The 19,774-nt window shown below is 38.5% G+C and overlaps 1 protein-coding gene across 2 annotated transcripts in view; it reads right to left on the bottom strand.

The window, feature by feature from the left end:
• The window catches only part of SCRN1 (secernin 1), a 45,046-nt gene extending 33,138 nt beyond the window's left edge, over window positions 1-11,908 (bottom strand). Inside the window, exons 1-2 of one of the 2 annotated variants that reach the window (XM_077811336.1) lie at window positions 11,871-11,908; window positions 8,011-8,149 (exon numbers count right to left, since the gene is read on the bottom strand). In XM_077811336.1, coding sequence (XP_077667462.1) covers window positions 8,011-8,149; window positions 11,871-11,908 — 177 coding nt within the window. Of the gene's footprint in view, window positions 1-8,010; window positions 8,170-11,870 lie in introns of those variants that run through there. The other variant, XM_077811334.1, reaches the window with a different exon arrangement.
• Between the last annotated feature and the right edge of the window lie 7,866 nt (window positions 11,909-19,774).

Genomic DNA, 19,774 nt, shown 5'->3' with positions numbered 1-19,774 from the left:
ACCCTGCACTTATCCTTATTGAACCTCATCACATTTCTTTTGGCCCAATCCTCCAATTTGTCTAGGTCCTTCTGTATCCTATCCCTGCCCTCCAGCGTATCTACCACTCCTCCCAGTTTAGTATCATCCGCAAATTTGCTGAGAGTGCAATCTACACCATCCTCCAGATCATTTATGAAGATATTGAACAAAACCGGCCCCAGGACCGACCCCTGGGGCACTCCACTTGACACCGGCTGCCAACTAGACATGGAGCCATTGATCACTACCCGTTGAGCCCGACAATCTAGCCAGCTTCCTACCCACCTTATAGTGCATTCATCCAGCCCATACTTCCTTAACTTGCTGACAAGAATACTGTGGGACACCGTGTCAAAAGCTTTGCTAAAGTCAAGAAACAATACATCCACTGCTTTCCCTTCATCCACAGAACCAGTAATCTCATCATAGAAGGCGATTAGATTAGTCAGGCATGACCTTCCCTTGGTGAATCCATGCTGGCTGTTCCTGATCACTTTCCTCTCATGCAAGTGCTTCAGGATTGATTCCTTGAGGACCTGCTCCATGATTTTTCCGGGGACTGAGGTGAGGCTGACTGGCCTGTAGTTCCCAGGATCCTCCTTCTTCCCTTTTTTAAAGATTGGCACTACATTAGCCTTTTTCCAGTCATCCGGGACTTCCCCCGTTCGCCACGAGTTTTCAAAGATAATGGCCAATGGCTCTGCAATCACAGCCACCAATTCCTTCAGCACTCTCGGATGCAACTCGTCCAGCCCCATGGACTTGTGCACGTCTAGCTTTTCTAAATAGTCCCTAACCACCTAAATGTTGATTACTGAATCTGATGAGTGCATCTACCTAAAATTTTAACCACAGCACACTATCATTTTACTCAAATCTGAGGCATCCTACAAGTGATAGCAACATAAAGTCTCAAATTTTTGTAACTAGCATTTTTAATTTTAGAATTGTAGCCACGATCACTTAAATACTTCTAAAAATTCCACCTAGAATGACAAAACGCTGCATGTGTGCTCATAGCACTGCCATACCCTCACTTCGCGCTGCTGCTGCCTGAAACAGGAAAAGTTGAGGGGGGAAATGGGGCAGCAAGGTACAAGAAAGCATGAGAGACTTTGCATGCAATTCCCCACCACCACCCCCCTCATCACCCCCCTAAGGAGAATCAAGCAGCCTGGAAATTAAAGGTTCTTCTGTTTCACTTCTAGCATAAAGGAAAAAATTGATGACAGATCTAAGTATAGTTCAAAGCTTTCCAACAAGATGGGGGAATAAAGACAAGCACAAGAGATTCTCTTTTATTAATGAAAAGCAACTATTGTACTTGGTCAGCAGCAGTCTGATTCCTAGCACTGCCAGCCAAGCTAGTACTTCATAGTGGCCAAGTCAGAATTTGTCATTGGTCGATGAAGACAGTGGTGATGGGATGTTTTAGAAAAGGGGTATTCTCTGAAGAAAACCTGTAGATTCTGGGATACAGGTAGCAGAGATCACACCCACTACCCAGGTGCACGCTTTCATTTTTGGATAACTGTGCGAATACTGTAGGGCTCATAGTAGTTTTTGGTTTGCTCACTTCTGCTATAAGGCAAGTACTGTAGCATAACTTGGTAAGAACTTTACCTTCTATAAAAGGCCTAGTAGGCTTAGCACCATATAGATATAAAAACATCGGAGCAAAACATTGCATATTGTTCCTACATTCAGATTTCAAGCACCAATCAGTAACACCTGGAAGATTTTGTACATGCATCTTATCTCATCCCTAGCTGTATTGTCCATAGCTCTTCGACTTGAAAAGACCAATGATAACAGGATTGCAATTTAGCCAAAGGCAAACTTTAGAGGGTGGAAAGAACTGAAGCATATACTTGCAATTCATAATAGAATTACACACTTGGTTTTTTCAGGGAATTTGAAGCATTGGAAATAAGCTAAACATTAGTATAACAATTTTCAAATAAACAGAATACCATAAAGTGCACTGAGGCACTGGAGCCAGGGAGAATTCTCAGCAGGTGCCAGATGCCAAAACTGATTCAGCAATAAAGAATGTGTCTCTTGCTTGCATATATTAGGATCTATTAGTCTCTTGGGCAACAAGAGTAAGTAAAACTTTAATAGTGTATGAAGTTCATTAGCATTAAAGACATCTTCAAAACACATAAGACAAACTGGATTTAAAAACCACTACAAAAGCACCATTAAAACTACAAACATGGTATCCCATGCCACCCGAAATTGATTTTTGACCACTGCTTTTGGGGAAGGGTTCTAAACTGGACTGCAGTGTTCGCTCTGCATTGCTCTGAACAGATTCATATATTGCTTGTTACTTATAATCTGATTTTAAACATCTCACTTGCAGATATAATCCAGGTGTCAATTTTTAAGCGAGTGACTCAAGTTAACTGACGTGTCAGCAGACCCAAATAGTGGCATTAGCGTGATACCAGCAGATTATTTTGAATGTTAATGCTCAGAGGTCTCAAATAGCTGAAACCAACGTCAAGAAATAAAACATCTAATTCCCTAGGTCCTCTACCATTAGTAGTAACTGACTATCCCATTTCTAAATGAAGATAAAGGAAAGCTATCATTGAGCTCCAATTTATCTCTAGAGACTTTTTAGCAATGTAGCAGAGATTTCTTTATCAGTGCCAGAGGAATACAAACTACATTAACTTTTCCTATCTATTGGAGTGGCTTATTTCTTCATGAGATGGCATCCCACATTTTGTATTAGAATAGCATTCAGCAGATTCAGAATGCTGCAAAAAGATATGTAACACACAAATTTCCACCATACACAGATCACAATCCCTTATTAAATAAATCTTCTGTCACTTAATAGGGTTCTAAATAAGTTACCCTGAGAGGACTATAGAAAAGATTCTCTGAAAGGATAAATTCTGTGTGTGGTACAATATTTGTTTTGTTTTTTAAAAACAATCCTATAAAACTCTAGCCAGGATACTCTTAATTCTCTGGTTCACTTTATTTGCCCCATTAAATTCTATGCATTTTTTTCCTATGGGGTTTGGTGCCTCAAACCAGCCAGTAAAATTATTTAAATCAAATTTTTATTAGAGCCATCCTAAATGCTGAATTGCTCAGGTGATTCTTATACAGTCTTTTGTAGTCCGCCAGTAAAAAAGCTATCATAAGAATGGCCATACTGGATTAGACCAATGGCCCATCTAGCCCAGCATCCTGTCTTCCAACAGTGGCCAGTGCCAGATCCTTCAGAGGGAATGAAGAGAACAAGGTGATTATCGAGTAATCCATTCCCGGTCATCCAGTCCCAGGTTCTGGGTGTCCCTAAACCTCTGACTGCCAGAGCATGGGGTTGCGTCCCTGACCATCTTGGCTAATAGCCATTGCTATACCTATCCTTCATTAACTTAATTTTTTTTTAACCCAGTTATACTTTTGGCCTTCACAACATCCCCTGGCAACGTGTTCCACAGGTGGACCATGCATTGTGTGAAATACTTAGTTATCTTTGTTTTAATAATTTCATTGGGTGACCCCTGGTTCTTGTGTTATGTGAAGGAGTAACATTTCCATATTTTCGATCTCCTCACTGTTCATGATTTCCTAAAATGATCATATCCACTCTTAGTCACCTCTTTTCTAAGATGAACAATCCCAGTCCCCTCACATGGAACCTGTTCCATACCATTGGGTGAGATGTTCCACGTTTGTTGCCTTTCTGTGTACTTTTTCCAATTCTAATATCTTTTCTGAGATGGGGTGACCAGAATGGCACACAGTATTCAAGATGTTGGCATATTATGGATTCATACAGTGGGATTATGGTATTTTCTGTCTCATTATCTATCCCTTTCCTAATGGTTCTTAACATTTGCTTTTTTGGACTGCCACTGCACACTGAGCAGATGTTTTCAGAGAACTATCCAAGATGACTCCAAGATCTTTCTTCAGTGGTCATAATTAATTTAGACCCCATTATTTTGTAAGTGTAGTTGGGATTATGTTTTCCAATGTGTATTATTTTGCATTTATCAACATTGAATTTCATCTGCCTTTTTGTTGTCCAATCACCCAGTTGTGAGATCCCTTTGCCACTCTTTGCAGTCTGCTTTGGATTTAACTCTTCTAAGTAATTTAGTATCATCTGCAAACTTTGCTACTTCACCCCCCTTTTTTCAGATCATTTATTAATATGTTGAACAGCACTGGCCCTAGTACAGATCCTTGGGGGACCACTGTTTACCTCTCTTCACCGTGAAAACCGACCATTTATTTCTACCCTTTGTTTCCTATCTTTTAACCAGTTACTGATCCATGAAAGTGCCTTCTCTCTTATCCCACGACTGCTTGCTTTGCTTAAGGTATTTGGTATGGGACCTCATCAAAGGATTTTTGAAAGTCCAAGTACACTATATCAACTGGATCATCCCTGTCCACATAGGAGGCAGATTCATGGGGCAATCTCACTTATGAAGTGATCCACAAAATGAACCACTGCTTTAAAATAAATCCAGAATCTGAACAAGTCAGGAGTCAAGAAGAATATAATGTAATGTATTAAATACTTTCATTCCAAAGTAAAATGTATGGATTGAGTACCATAGAAGGGAAGTTGACATAAAGCCACAGCATAAGACAGTGAAAAATTGTGTTCATAAAAAAATAGAAGCAAAGGAGGAAGGAGACTAGGTCCCAAAAAAGGACCAATCGTTTAGAAAAAATAAAACTGCAAATCTGAAAATTTGACACATCCCTTTAGGACTAAACTGATAATCACTGAATTCTCTGCCCCGTTTGGTAAGCAAAAATTTTTATAACAATATCAGAGAAAGTTATAGCAAAAAGAAGCAAAGGATACTGCTGACAGCTCTAGAAAATTTTATGGAATCTACTGGTGCTTTCTGAGGCAGCCCATGGTGTTTTCATAAGCTTTCTTTAATATTTTTTTTATCAGCTACTGAAATTGACAGCTCTGTGAATTTGCTTGAGATGTAGGTTTAGTCTTCCATGACTGATTTTTGAAAAAAAAGAATTAAACAGCTGAATTTATAAACTGTCTCTCCAAGTTTTGTGAGCTTCTAGGGATACAATTTGACAATATATAGAATTCCTGTCCAATCCAATTAAGTCAGTGCATAGCTTCTGTGTATAGGACTGAAAGTGTGCACTTGCTACCAGAAACAGCAATATGCATGCTAGACAGGTTCTTTGCACTGTAACATATGCACAAGTTTAGGCTAATAGAAACCCAAGGCAAAATACCTGTTATACTATATTTGTATTGCAAAAAATTAGCATACCTGAAATCGCAGTGGAAAGGTGGTTCTTGCTAGTTTAATATTGAAATCTAGATTGCAAGACAGCAACATTATCAAAATATAGTAAGCAGACATTTCATATGCACCAAAACTCCTAGAATTTTTCTCACAACTTAGACTTCTACCCATTTCACAGCAATTGAACAAAAGAATATGGGATGCATTATCAAGTTATCTGGAAAAGGCCTTTGAAATGGCCAGGTTAAATCAAACAAGGGTATTTCAAGAGGTAATGTCTTTCCAATATTAGCGTTTCCTAGACAGCACATCTTTATATGGCTGAATCTGTTTAAATTGTTCTTGTAGATGTAAATCGCCAATATCTCTCCCTTGTGGTCCCTTTTTACCCTATGATTCTAGGCTTTAAGAGACAGGGCAACAAGTCAATTTACAGTTGCACTGATGGAGGAAAAATTTAATAAAGTAGCAAAGCCATCAGACAGAGCCCATTTAGTTCCATGAAGACAATGGAAACATGACATCAAAACTTACTGCCGTCATGAGTTACATTATCAGAAAAATATTAGTTTAAATCTGTAGTAAGTTTGTGTGATGTACTGTGCAGAAGGTGTAGTGATGAAGGAGTGGTGCTATTTCCCAGAGTAATTTTGGATTTGGTGTTAGCTAGAACTGGGAAGAGTGCATATGGACTAAACAGTTATGCTTTTCTGTGGAGGTGTGCTCGCAACACTCAAAACTGGCAAATTCGAAGAATTTTGCCGCGGTCAAATTGGAAGAGACATCAGCAGACTCAGCTTCTCTCGTGACCAATTATTGTTTAACCCTAAGCCCACAGGAGGTGAAAGGTTGAGATATTAACCTACTGTGGCCCCTAGTCCAATGTTGTTTCTTCACAGTTTTGATGCGGTGACATCTTCAAACCTTGCCCCGTACTAAATAAAGTGTAAACTCAACACCTCCAAATAACAATCTCCCAGGCTATTAGCCTAATATTTTGTTTTGCACCAATGCCCTAGTATCTAATTTTATGAAAAGTCTGTACAGACTACAGATAGTGTAATCTCTCTGCTAGACTGTAAGCGCCTCAGAGACAGCATTTTTGTTCTGTTGTTTGTACAGCACCTAGTACAATGAAGTCCTGGTCTACGATTAGTGCCATAGTGCCACCCTAGGACAATAAAATTAAAAAAATTAAGTTTGAAAATGTTTTGGTGGCAGCCAGTAATAAGTTATGCTGAAGCTGATCTAATCAAATGAATAAGACACAAAGAAAATGGGGGGGAGAGGGGAAGAATACCCTAATGAGCTTTTGTTTGTCTTCATTTATATTTCACAATGGTATAAGAACATTTGTTGAAAGATTCCTTAGTAGTGCAATAAGATGGATGAGCAGTGCTTAGTTCTTATGTTAAGGTACAACACTCTACCAAGGCTTGTTTTCCATTTTTAAATTTCTAAAACTAAGCTTTACAACTACACTTTGTTTTCTTTACTGTCAGGAATGCTACAGTAACAGTGCTATGTTCTACGAACCAGCACAGATTTATTGCAGCGTTTCCATGCACCACTGCAATTAACAGCATCTGGTCGTTTAGGAAAAGTGTGTTTCCTCAGACCCAAAGTTCAGTAGTTTAGTACAGGGTATGTAAATGCTAGAGGTTTGCTGCATCTTTATATTAGACATGCATTAATTGGGCCAGATAAGAGCAGCACTGGCCAACTCATTCCTTTTGATGTTTGAAAGTATTTGTCAGTTGAAAGGAATAAATATTTGTTGCTATTCCAAGCTTATAAGGAAAATTTTATCTTGACCAAAAAAAAAAAAAAAGAGTATTGGCAAGTAGTACAGACCGAAGAACAAGCAGCTAAGTTGTAAACATGTCAGCCTGTCCACTGCAGAAAATGGCAAAAAGATTCTCCTCAGCTTTAAATTTAAAGAATTTACAGTAAAAGCTTTGTTATCCGGCATGTTGGGGGAATGAGGAGTGCCGGTTAGTCAAAAATTCCGATTAACTAAAAGTTATACCTATCAATAGAGGGAGGGGACGGGGGCTCGGGGCAAGGGGTTGGGGCATGAGAGGAGTTTCGGGGTGCTGGATCTGGGCGGCACTCACCTTGGGCAGCTTCCTGGAAGCAGCGACATGTCCTTGCTGCTCCTAGGTGGACGCGCAGCCAGGCATCTCTGTGTGCTGCCTCCACCCGCAGGCGCCTCCCCCACAGCTCCCATTGGCTGCGGTTTCTGCCCACTGGGAGCTGTGGAACCAGTGCTCAGGGTGGGGTGAGGCAGAGGCACTGCATGGACTCTCCATGGCCGTTTCTCCACCTAGGAGCAGACGGGACATGTTGCCGCTTCTGGGGAGCCACACCGAGTCAGGAAGGGAGCCTGGCAACCCTATTGAAGATTTGTATTGGGAGATATCAGAAATGCTGGTTTCTAGAGCTTTCCGTTTGGTAAAGTGCCGGATTACACAGTTTTTACTGTAGTTGCCATTTGGGAACTCCCAAGAATCTTCTCATCAGCCCTCCCCAACTCCTACCAGGATTGTCCTGGTAGACAGGCTCAGAATGAAGCATTATTCAATCATTCTGGACCTTATAAATTTGAGTTCAGGGAATACAGACTACAAAATCTGACAGGCATACAAGGGGCACCTTTACCTTCTGAAATGGCACTCACTTATACTGTAATTTTAAGCACAATGAAGCCCATTACCTCAACTTTGCTTCCTGGATCATGAGCAGCAGCAGCAAAGTAGACCACCTCCTGTACTTCTTCTCGAGGCCGTGCAGAATTTTTTCCAAACACAACAAGCCCATCTTTAGTGCGTGGTGGAAAAGCAACAAAACAATAACTGGGAGGAGCCACAGCCATCCTAAAAAAGTGAAGGGAAAAGGGTAATGCAAGTATAACTAGTATTTCAATAAACTTTCAAAAATCATTAAATATGTAGCTAGAGCTGCAGAACAAATATTTCACTGTCATTCATTTTATTCCCTTGTCATGTCAGTTAAATGCAATTAGTGAAAGAGAAACAGGTCAGGTCAGTTTAGTCTTATTTGGGGTTCGATAAACACAATTAAATTACAGTGAGCTACAGACTTCCCATACACAACTGTGAAGGCAGAGGAGTAAGGGGAAGGGGAGAAGAGAAGGTGATTGTGTCTTGGTAATAAGACCAGTTAGCCTCTGAAGAAGGAATATACCGAACAACTCTGATGCAGAGTAACACTTGACCTAGAAGCATTCTGCTGACTCAGAAATAGGCACTGCACCAGAGTAGAGAGATGCAGAAGACTGTTAAATATTCTACTGTAGTCGTCTTCTTCCAATGCAGTTTTTTTTAAAAAAAAAGTATGAGTGATCTCTCAAATGGTATAATGGTATAACTGGAACTAGGACTAAAATATACATAAAGCACAAGTGGTAGCAGAGGCTGCCTGTCAGTTTAACTACCTATGCAAAAAGAAGAGTTATAATAGTAACTGCTAAGTGATTGAACCTGGTTTTCCTCTATGGTTTGTCTGCAGATTTTTAAACCTCAGGTTAATTGATTGCCAGTTTGTAAAGGCTAGTCCGGAAACTCCTCCAATGCTTTTATAAGGATACAAATGTTTGAAGTGTCCAAACTGCCAGTTAATATATTTATGAAGGTTAACCAGCTAACAATCATGGTTTGTCTTTAAGCACAGAAATTTCATCTATCAGATGTAAATTCAAAAGAAAATTATTCAAGACACAATACAAACAGTACAAGCTTCCATAAAAAGAAAGGTGTTACAGTGAAAGACATTTGGGGAAAAAATGCAACTGTTTACTTTGGTACTTCTATAGCTCATCACTTATGGTATCAGAGTGCCTCCCAAATTAATAAAAGTGAGATCTACCCCTCCTCTGTCTGCAGGAGTCACTTAAAAAGTAGCCGATGTAATCTAAACTATATGATCATAAAGTTCCCAACTACCATTGCTTAAGTTATACAATGACTCTCTCAAATATGTGGTACTCTATTACAAAGCTGCCTTTCGTCATTGACTTATAATAATATCTGAAAACCTTACACATCATGCACTCCATGCAATTCAAGAATTGAAACAAACATTTTTAAAACTATAAATAGAACTGAGCAAACAGATTTTTTTGGTTTGATTAGGTGGCTAACCTGAAATCCAGAAACAATTTTGTTTTTGGGTTTTCTTCACCAAAATAAAAAAAAACCCAAAGATTTCATTTTGAGTTAAAAAAAAAATTTTTTTTAGTTTTTGGTGAGGTTTGGGGGTTTTTTGGGTTAAAACTAAATTTCTAACCAAAAGACCTTGAAACAAAGATGAAACATTTCAAAAACAGGAATGAAATGTTTTGGCTTTAAAAAAATCCTTTTTTTCCAGCCAAAACTATTCACCAAATTCAACCCAGATTCCAAAAATTACCCGATTTTAGGGCAGAGATCATTCAACTCTTCCTGCTGGACGATGAGTCATATTGTCACTAGTAGGTTAGGGTCACAGAGACATGAGGTGGTACTGGAGCACTACAGTGCTGACAGGTCTCTCTCACATACTATCCTTGACTTATAGCCTACCTATTGGCTTGGCTCACATAAACAACATGCAACATTCAAAAAGCAGGTATTTGACATTCTGCAAAATGCTGAAGCCCCATTCAGCATAAGCAATTTTCTCAACAGTGAGGTTTTTGGCACAGTAAGGACAAACTGTACTTATTTTGCTCACACCTTGAAAGCTGATACAGTTTCAACTGGCCTCAAATTAAGCTCTGTATATTGTAGTTCTGACTTTATTCACTTCATCAAGTGCTTATTCCCTTTTGAAATATATCTATAGTATTTTCCTGATTCTACAGTAAGTTGTATGATCCATCCTATAATCACAGCCATTTTTACTGGAATCAATCTTCCAGTGTGCCAAGTACCAAAGTTTTGAGTGCTAATGTTTGCACTGAGACCTTTACATACCACATTTGTTGACCATGTATTCAGCCACTTGTTTAAAAGGTTCAATCTCTAATGGTGCTCCAGCATGTCCATTATAACATATAACATGGGAAATAGCTTTCCCACAGCAGACATCACTGCAACTGACAGAACAGTAAAAACAGAATCTCTAGTGCTCTGGATTTTTTCAAACTATATTACAATCTTCCCCACTGTTGGAGTTCTGTTTGCCCCAATACAGATGTGTATGAAGTAAACAGCAGAGAAATATTGCAACCTAAAATAAAGCTCTTCACTTGATATACTGGCAATCTGGTTGGCAAAACTGATTAATATTTTCTCCTTACTATTCTTCTTCTATAAATATACTTAAGAGCCTGACACTAAACTCTTGTTCTCTGCATACATATATGGATGGGAGCACATACAGTTTGTTAGGTAGGAGTTTTGGTTAGAATCTTACTCGGCTCATTCAAACATGCATCACTGACTGCAATTTCTGCCCCCTTCAGTTTGTTCATAATGCTGCTGCTAAACTCCAACTTCTTTGCCCATCTGGCTGATCATGTAACAAACTTCTCTGAATGCCTCCATTGACTTATCATGTGATATATTTCAACTTCTCAGAACCTTCAAAGCTCTACATACTGTTCATCTCTAGTTAAGTTTTGCAATGAACCTCCCCTGTCCTTTCCACCAGTACCATCAGCCTCCTCAGTTTATCAGATTCTCACAATCACCTCCATGCCTTCTTCCATGCATATTATGTCCTCCTGGAGCTCATCTTCAAGGTCTCTACTCTGTTCATATTTAAGACTTACAGGCCCGCTTCTGTCATACTGCCTGTACTGAATTCAGTTGGCTTGTATACATACAGTTATCTATTGTCCCTCTTTCCCTAATCTGTATTTGTCATTCTTAGATGGTCCTCTGAGCAGGGATCGTTCTTAAGTCTTTGGAAAGACTAGCACATAGTATGCACTACTGTAAATACACTTAGAAGAATGTCTCTTGCTATATTGTCACAACTAAAGAGGTATATTTTCTAGCGCACAAGCCCATATTCTCATACATATACTTTTCATACATAAACTGTATGATGCTCCAGTGTGGACACTTTTATTTAACCAAAGAAACTCCCCACGACTGTGCTAACTTAAACTTGCACTACATGATCACTGGCACTGTTCTAACATGTTTCTCTGAAACACACTGCTTAGCTGCAGCAATTCTTGGAAACCAGCATAGGCAGATGTGATAGCAGCCAATGGTTTTTGTTCATTAAACATAGGTAATTGCTGGTTTTCAATATTGTGAAATAGACATCACACCATTAAGAGTTAAACAGAGGTACCTACTGTACAATTTAAGGTTAAAAATCCTTATCTTCAGCCATTGTGAATTATTCAAAACAATGGAACTACACAGATGGACAACAGCTGTGGATCTGGCCTGGTGCCAGTAAGTTTTAACTTTACCACATTCTGTGTGTGAACCGTTAAGTAGTTCCAGGTAGGTTATTTGTGAAAGATTGATAATACACTCGTTAGATGTAGATCAGAATGGACAGTAGGAAAGTCAGAAAACAACCCAATTCTGCAGTGATATCTGAAGTGACAACTCACAGGTAATGAATATAATTTGATTGATCTCACTCATCAAGTGCAGTTTGATAAAAATTAATTATAAAAGGGAACTTGGCTTTATATGCTGGTACCTTTGTATTTCTTTAGTTGTCTTTTGGTTACCATGGAAGTCTACTTAATGTGTGTCTGTACAATATGAAGAACCTTTGATTTAACGTGTTCCTTTATTTTCCAGTATATCTCATTGTGACAAATTTCATTTAAAGGTGGCAGAATTAAACTCAGTTTGATAAAGTCACCATTAAGAGCTAATCTGTGTAATACTTTGTTGCAGAAAGAAGATATAGAACAGAATGACTTAGAGCCCTATACAACACACTGGATGTCCCACTGTGAAACATCAGCTATGACCTACATTAGAATTTTAGAAGCCACGAGTCTGAACAACAGGATCAAGTTTTTGTATCAGCCTGTGCCATATTTTTAACCTAAAACTATGGCAACGCAGATATGGATTACAAATCTAGAGATTTTATCTCTATCGGGGTCTACAATGTTTCGTTTATGTAGATATTTGCACTGGCTTCATTTCCAGGATATGAGTGCCTTACAAATTCTAAGTTATATTAAGAAGGATATTAAGTTCCCATCAGACTCTCTCATGTTATTTATCCACATAGGATTAAGTTCTCAAAGCGAAATATGGGGAACACAGCAGCCATTATTGTTCACTGAGTCTGTGCAGGGGAGGGTAGTGACACAGGTGAGATGCTACAGCCATCTAAATAAATCTAAGTGATGCATGTCCTGTTCCTGGTTTTGGTTTTTATAACCAGTGCTACCACAGTAGTGCAGACGTATGGGATAGATTACAGTATTCTGCAGGACTTTACATCTTTGACAGGTTCACTCCATCGTGCAGAATCTTTGGACTCGTCAACACTGTGTATATCTACCTGCATATACCCCTTTTATTTTCATATTTTAAAAAGCCAAAGACACTGAAATATCCTCCATGTATTTCCCATTTTAAGTGCCAAAATTTCTTTAACTGAAGTAGAATGATGAGTGGAGAGGAAAGGTGAATGGAGAATAGGAGACGTCTCCATTTTTTTTAAATGGGCAACTATATTTGATATTGGGACAGAGGTAAAGACTCCTAAAAATGAAATGAGAGACTTACATTACCTATGAGTTTTAAAATAGAGATTTCAAGGCCAAAATGTATCATTAGATCATCTAATCTGATCTCCCGCAGACTCTGGCAATTAACTTTACCCAGTTACCCCTGTAACTTGACATATTTCCTAGAAAGGCATGAAGTCTTGACATGAAAACATCAAGCGATGGAGAATTTCTTCCCCTTGGCAGTTTGTTCCAATGTTTATCACCTCAATGTTAAAGTATTTGTACATTATTTCTACTCTGAATTTCTCTAGCTTCAGCTTCCAGCCACTTGTTCTTGTTATGCCTTTCTCTGCTAGATTAACGAGCCCTTTAGTACCGGATATTTTCTCCCCATGAAGATATTTATACACTAATCAAGTAACCTCTCAATCTTTTTGATAAGCTAAATAGATCAAGCTCTCTGATTCTTTCATTGAAAGTAATTTTTTTTACCCCTTGGATAATTTTGGTGGATACTTTCTGCACCCTGTCCAGTTTTTCAACATCCTTTTTAAAATTTGGGCACCAGAAATGAGACAGTGTATTGATATTAGACTCCCCAGTGCCATATACAGAGGTAAAAAATCACCTGCTGGAAGGGCCCTTGAGAAGTCCTCAAGTCCAGCCCCTTGTGCGGAGACAGGACCATATAAATCTACCATTCCTGACAGGTGTTTGTCTAACCTCTTCTTAACCTCCAATGAGGCCCTTTGAAGCCTATTCCAGTGCTTACCTATCCCTATAGTTAAAAAGCTTATCTTAACAGCTAACCTAAATCTCCCTTGCTGTAGATTAAGCCCATTACTTCTCCTACCTTCATTGGACAGGGAGAACAACTGATTACAGTCCTCTTTGTAACAGCCCTTAATATATTTGAAGACTTCTCAGGTCGTCTTCCCCCCTCCCCCAGTCTTCTTTTCTCAAGACGAAACATGCCCAGTTCTTTTAAAACCTTTCCTCATAGGTTAAGTTTTCTAAACCTTTTATCATTTTTGTTGTTCTCCTCTGGACTCTCCAATTTGTCCACATCTTTCTTAGTGTGTTGCCCAGAACTTGGCTCAAGCTGAAGGCTCACCAGTGCTGAATAGACTGGGACAATTACCTTCAGTGTTTTACACATGATACTCCTGTTATTACACCCTAGAATATTGGCCTTTTTCAGTTTCATCACATTGCTGACTTGGCTTGTTGGCATCCTTTCATCTGCGAGAAACGGTGGAATTGCAACCTATGATGTAGATGGTTTGCAATATCTCATGTGACTGAACAGTCCAATTTTTCTCTTCAAGTTCTAGGAGCCAGTTTCTGTCATGGACTTTGATACCCTGATTGAGACAATGGTGCCAAGTGTTACGATCACTTGCCAAGATTTCCCATTGGTTAGGATCAATTCCAAATTCCTTCATATCTCACTTGCATGTGTCTTTATAGTGAAGCTTGGGATGTCCTGTTGTTCTTGGTCCCTCTGATAACTCCCCATATAGCATGTACTTGGGTATGCGTCTGTCTTATTGCTGACTCTTTCAATTTGTTATCCACTAAAACTCCTATATCTTTTTCAGCAGTACTGACTCCTTGATAGTTATTCCCTGTTTTGTAGTTGTGCATTTGTTTTTTGTTTTTTTTTCTTCCTTGGTGCAGTGCTTTGTACTTGTCTTTACTGAATTTCATCTTGTTGATTTCAGATCAGTTCTCCCATTCATCAAGATTGTTTTGAATTCTAATCCTGTCCTCCAAATGGTTGGAACCCCTCCCAGCTTGATGTCATCCACAAATTTTATACTCATACTCTCCATTCCATTATCCAGGTCATTAAACAAAAATATTGAATACTGTAGTACCAGACCCAGGTCAGGCTTTTGCAGGCCCCCACCAGATACGTAACCTCAGTCTGACAGTAAATCATTGCTTGTTGAGTACAGTTTTTCAACCAGTTTTGGATGCACCTTATAATAATTTCATCTAGACCATACTCCCTAGAGTGTCATGTGCATCTGATCAAAAGCCTTACTAAAATCAAGATCATCACATCTACAGCTTCCCCCATCTACTAGGCCAGCAACCTGTCAAATAAGGAAGTTAGGTTGGTTTGGCATGATTTGTCCTTGACAAATCCATATTGTCTATTATTTATAAACCTTTTATCCTCTAGGTGCTTATAAATTGATTGTTTAATAATTTGTTCATGTGTCTTTCTCAGTATCAAAGTTAGGCTGACTGGTCTAATTGCAAGCTCCTCTTTCTTTCCCTTTTTAAAGATAGGTACTCTATTTGTCTTCACCGACCTTTGAGAACTCATGGGGGATCACTGCTAACAGTTCAGAGATTATTTCAGCTGGTTCCTTAAGCACCCTAAAGTGCATTTCATCTGACCCTGCTGACTTATGTAAATACTTTTAAAGTTAGATGCATTCAACCTGTTCTTATGCATTCAAGGATCTCATTAGCCCTATTTGCCACAGCCTTACACTAGGAAGAAATAATTTAAAAATAGTTTCAGGATTGTTACGCAATATGTAGCAAGAATGAATTTTTGGAAACCTCTGAATTCACTATATAGATATTTGAAGTATCACCAAAATGGGTATATATTGCATGGGAGAAAGCGAAAGGCTTTGTGAGACGGTATTCATGAAAACCTTCACCTATGGGTACGTAGGATAGTTACATTTCTAATTACATCCTTTCCAGAAGTCCCAAGTGTAGTTGCCAAAAAAAAAAAAAAAAAGAAAAGCTTTTTTGGTCATTACTTCCTCCCTCCCCCCCCATAGAGAACTTTATTCCCAAATGCACTTTAAGGAAAAATGCATTATTAAATTCCACAACTGCACCTACATGTGAGCCATTTGCTCAAACAACTATCTAATCCCACATTTTCCTCTGACTTAAGGTGTAAGTAATGGCTCTTACCACATTTTATGGTCATTTAGTTATACGTGTGTCATTATTTTAAGTCTTTGATATAAAAATTTAAGTTGGAGCAAACAAAGTTGCTACTATCTTGCTTGTTTATTGACCCAGTGATAAAGAAAGGGTTTTTCAGCGTGCACTAGACACTCTCAAAACTAGTTGAGATAAATTTAAATTGCAGATACACAATAGAAATTAAGATGAAATTCTGTTCCTCAAATATTTCAGAAGAGAAGGCAGCAGAGACCAGGTCTGAGGCCAGAGAAAAAGGGAAATGAAATGGAGGAAAAAAGAGATGGTGGGGGGGAGGATTAGTTCTTGGGAAAAAAACACTTTTAAAGTAGGTATTCACTTTGTGCTAGAGTTGCTACAGGAATGAAGTGATGTGGGATGGTGTTTTAAGAGGATGTAGTCCATGAGCATTTCAACAAGTAGTCCTCAAAGTTTTCCATAGTGTGAACTCATGTCCTAGGCCAACAGGGCACCTACGTGAGGAAAAGCAGCCACAGCAGGAAAGATGGTCCAGTGTTTGGGGCACTAGCCTGGTACTTGGGAGGCCCATGTTCAACTCCCTGTTCTGCCACACGCTTCCTGTATGGCCTTGGGCAAGTCACTTGGGCCTGGTCTACACTTAAATTTTGCTGTAATAGCTTTGTCTGTTTGCAGTGTGGGGAGAAAAAATAAATTACACCCATAACAGACATAGACATGCCAGGAAAAACCCAAGAAGTATAGACACAATTATATCAGCAAAAAAGTGATCATGCTGTTACAGCTTATTTCATTCGTGAACTGGAAACTTTTGCTGGTATAAGCTGCATCTCCCCGACATGGCTTGCCAGAACAGTTATCTGGCAAATCCTTTCTACTATAGCCAGGGCCTATATCTTTGTGCCTCCATTCTCCAGTCTCTAAAATGAAAATAATACTTCTCTACCTCACAGAGGTCAGCATTAAAGACAATGAGACACTATTTTGCTAATGGAAGGCCAAAGAAATAGATAGGTGGATCACTTAGAGCATGCTGACTTCCTCCAAGACATCTGGAAATTTGACCAGGATGGTTTGGAGCCAGTTTAGGAATTACAAGATAAATAAGCTGTGCTTTTATAATGCTTACATGTATGTTCTTGGTTTAGTGTCCCCAAAAAAGTAAACCATGTATACTGAGAACATGATTTCCAAACACTCTTAACTTGATCAAGTCAAAGTCAGTTTGGGCCAGAATAAGGCCACATATTGCTTCTCTGCAAGAATTACTTCCATGCCAAACTTCAGATTTCAAAGGTCAGCCATTTTGACTATTCAAAAACAAACAAAAAAATTCAAATGGAAAAAGGGTATTTTCAGCCTCTCCAATTTCAAGCATCACCGAACAGTTTTTACTCAAGGTATTTTAAAGAAGTCACCATGTAGACACCAAGCAAAGAAATTTCCATTACAAGTTTCACAAAGTTATAATCTATGTGAACATAGGACTTGATAGTTGATGCTTTTATAGGGGTTGTTCCTCAATTTTACTTGGAAATATTTATCTAGTGTATTAGAATTACAAATACTTAGATATTAATACTTTTAATGTCTTCCTGTTTAGCCAATCTGACTCCTATTTCTGGGACAGTAAGATTGCATGCAAGTGTTTTTTTGCCTATGAATGGTCCTTTGTCTTCAGATTGCAAAAACAGCGGTCTCAACAGTGAAAATGCAGCATTTCAGTAACTAGGAAACAGTCTACAGAAAAACTAGACAAGTGTGGGAAAGCTGGGTCAGAAAAAAGTCTGTCTTGAAGTTTAACTAGCATTTATTTAACTGAATGAATGCTCAGTCTTTGCACTGTTTTAATTGTCTGTCTTGACAAAGTTCCCTTCAGCTTTATCTCAGTGAAACCAAAAAACTCTCCCTATTAGTGTCATATATTAAAAGATCTTTAGATTTAATATGAAAAAAGCTATTTGGCTAGAGTTTTAGGGTTGTAAGTGATTTTGATATACAAAGCAGGTATCTGGGCAGTAGATTTATTTAACATTTCCTGAACAGTGGAAACTCAAAATTCATAATCTCAGCACAAGCTATTTCTGTCTGTAGACCTATTTCTTTAAGGAGTTTCACAGAGGACTGTTGTGCCACAAGGAAATATTAAAAATAATTGGTGATTCTGCACCAACTGTGTTCTAATTCATCAGAATGGAGAAGTATTATGGTTTGGTTGGATTATTCTTTATCAAATATTCATTTTAAAAATAAAAAATCTTACAATATATCAAGATGTTCCCCACAAAGCCTAACATGAAAGCCCAAAGTGGCCTCTAGATTTCCTACAGCTACACAATCTCTTCCCGTTCGCCAACATCTCTTAAAGGAACACCAGAACAATCAGTACGATGCATTTTCAAACAATTTCCCTTGGTATGTCTTAGCTAAGATCATATGGGCTAGTCTATACTAGAAAGTTAGGTAGTAGTAGGACATGACATGGAGGAGGAGGAATTTTAACATGGGAGTTACGACTTGGCAGTCAATGTGTACATGTTAGCTTGTCATTGGTAAAACCCTATGGAAACTAAGTTAATATTGTGTCAGCTGGTTGTGGTTAACAATAACATGGCAGATTGTCCCTGTCTTCACTGATTTAGGATTTATTAACATAACTTGACTCAGTTTGATTTTGCACTACCTAAAGTGCTAGTGAAGGAGCACATAGCTGGTTTACACACCATTGCTGATTATTCCATCCTACATAATCCACTATTCGACTCTTTGGTCCTTGATTTCCCTGGTGTTAATCACTGTTTTTATTTCCATTAAAGTGCCCTGCAAAAGGGTTTATTAATCTTTAAAGAACTCTACATTTACTTCTTTAATGCTTGCTAAGAGCAATACTCAAGTCATTCACCAATAAATAAAATCCTTCAGTGCCTCCCATCCTAAAACAAATCCATCTTGAGTTTGATGTTTTTTCATATCATTACATGGTAAAAAATGAATTGGTACTGATTGCCAAAAGAGGGTGATTTTCAGAAACGGAAGGCAGAAGCAGAAATGGCTAAAGTTGATACAGAGAAAGAATCTGCAAAAAAATAAGAAAAGCATATTCGGATTTTGGTTTCACTGCTGTTGCAGCTAACGGAGAAATCAGGCCTCAATGTGTGCAGTAACGCTAGCAAACAATAGACTGAAACCAATAAAATTAAGACACCATTTAGAAACAAAACATGACCTGGTAGGAAAGAACAGAGGGGTTTTTTTTTAATGAAAGCTATAAGAAATTAACAAAAAAAAAACAATGAAAAATGTGCTTTAAAAGCATCGTGTCAAGTTGCGTTCCACACTGCCAAGAATAAAAAGCCTTACACAACTGGGGAAAAATTGATTCTCCCAGCAGCAATTGACATTTGCCGGACAGTGTGGCAGAGAAGTTAAAAATTATCCCACTGTCAGACAACATGGTCAGCTGCTGAATCTCTGACATGTCAGAAAATATCAATGCACACCTGATTTCTCGATTGCAATTCAGTTGGATGAAGCAATGGATATATCAAAAGAAACTCATGTAATTGTTTATATTTGGTGCTCTCACAAAACATTATTGGAAGTTTTTTGTTCTGAAAGCCAATTAAGATGCATGCAACTGGATCTGAACTGATCAACTTGAAGTTAGGAAGTCATTTAAAATGTTAAAGTGGGAAGCCTGCATTGGAATCTGCACAGATGAAGCCCCTTCTTTGTCTGGAGATAGAGCAGGCTTGAAAGCCAAAGTGCTTGTAACTGATACACCACAAAGCCATTGCAACTTGAAACATGGATTGGGAACTTACTGATATTCTGAGTTCTGCTATTACATTTTTTGAACTTTATCAAGATG

This window comes from Eretmochelys imbricata, chromosome 2 (genome assembly GCF_965152235.1).
Source record: "Eretmochelys imbricata isolate rEreImb1 chromosome 2, rEreImb1.hap1, whole genome shotgun sequence".
Classification (NCBI taxonomy): Eukaryota; Metazoa; Chordata; order Testudines; family Cheloniidae; genus Eretmochelys; species Eretmochelys imbricata.
This window is presented reverse-complemented; position numbering and strand designations above follow the sequence as displayed.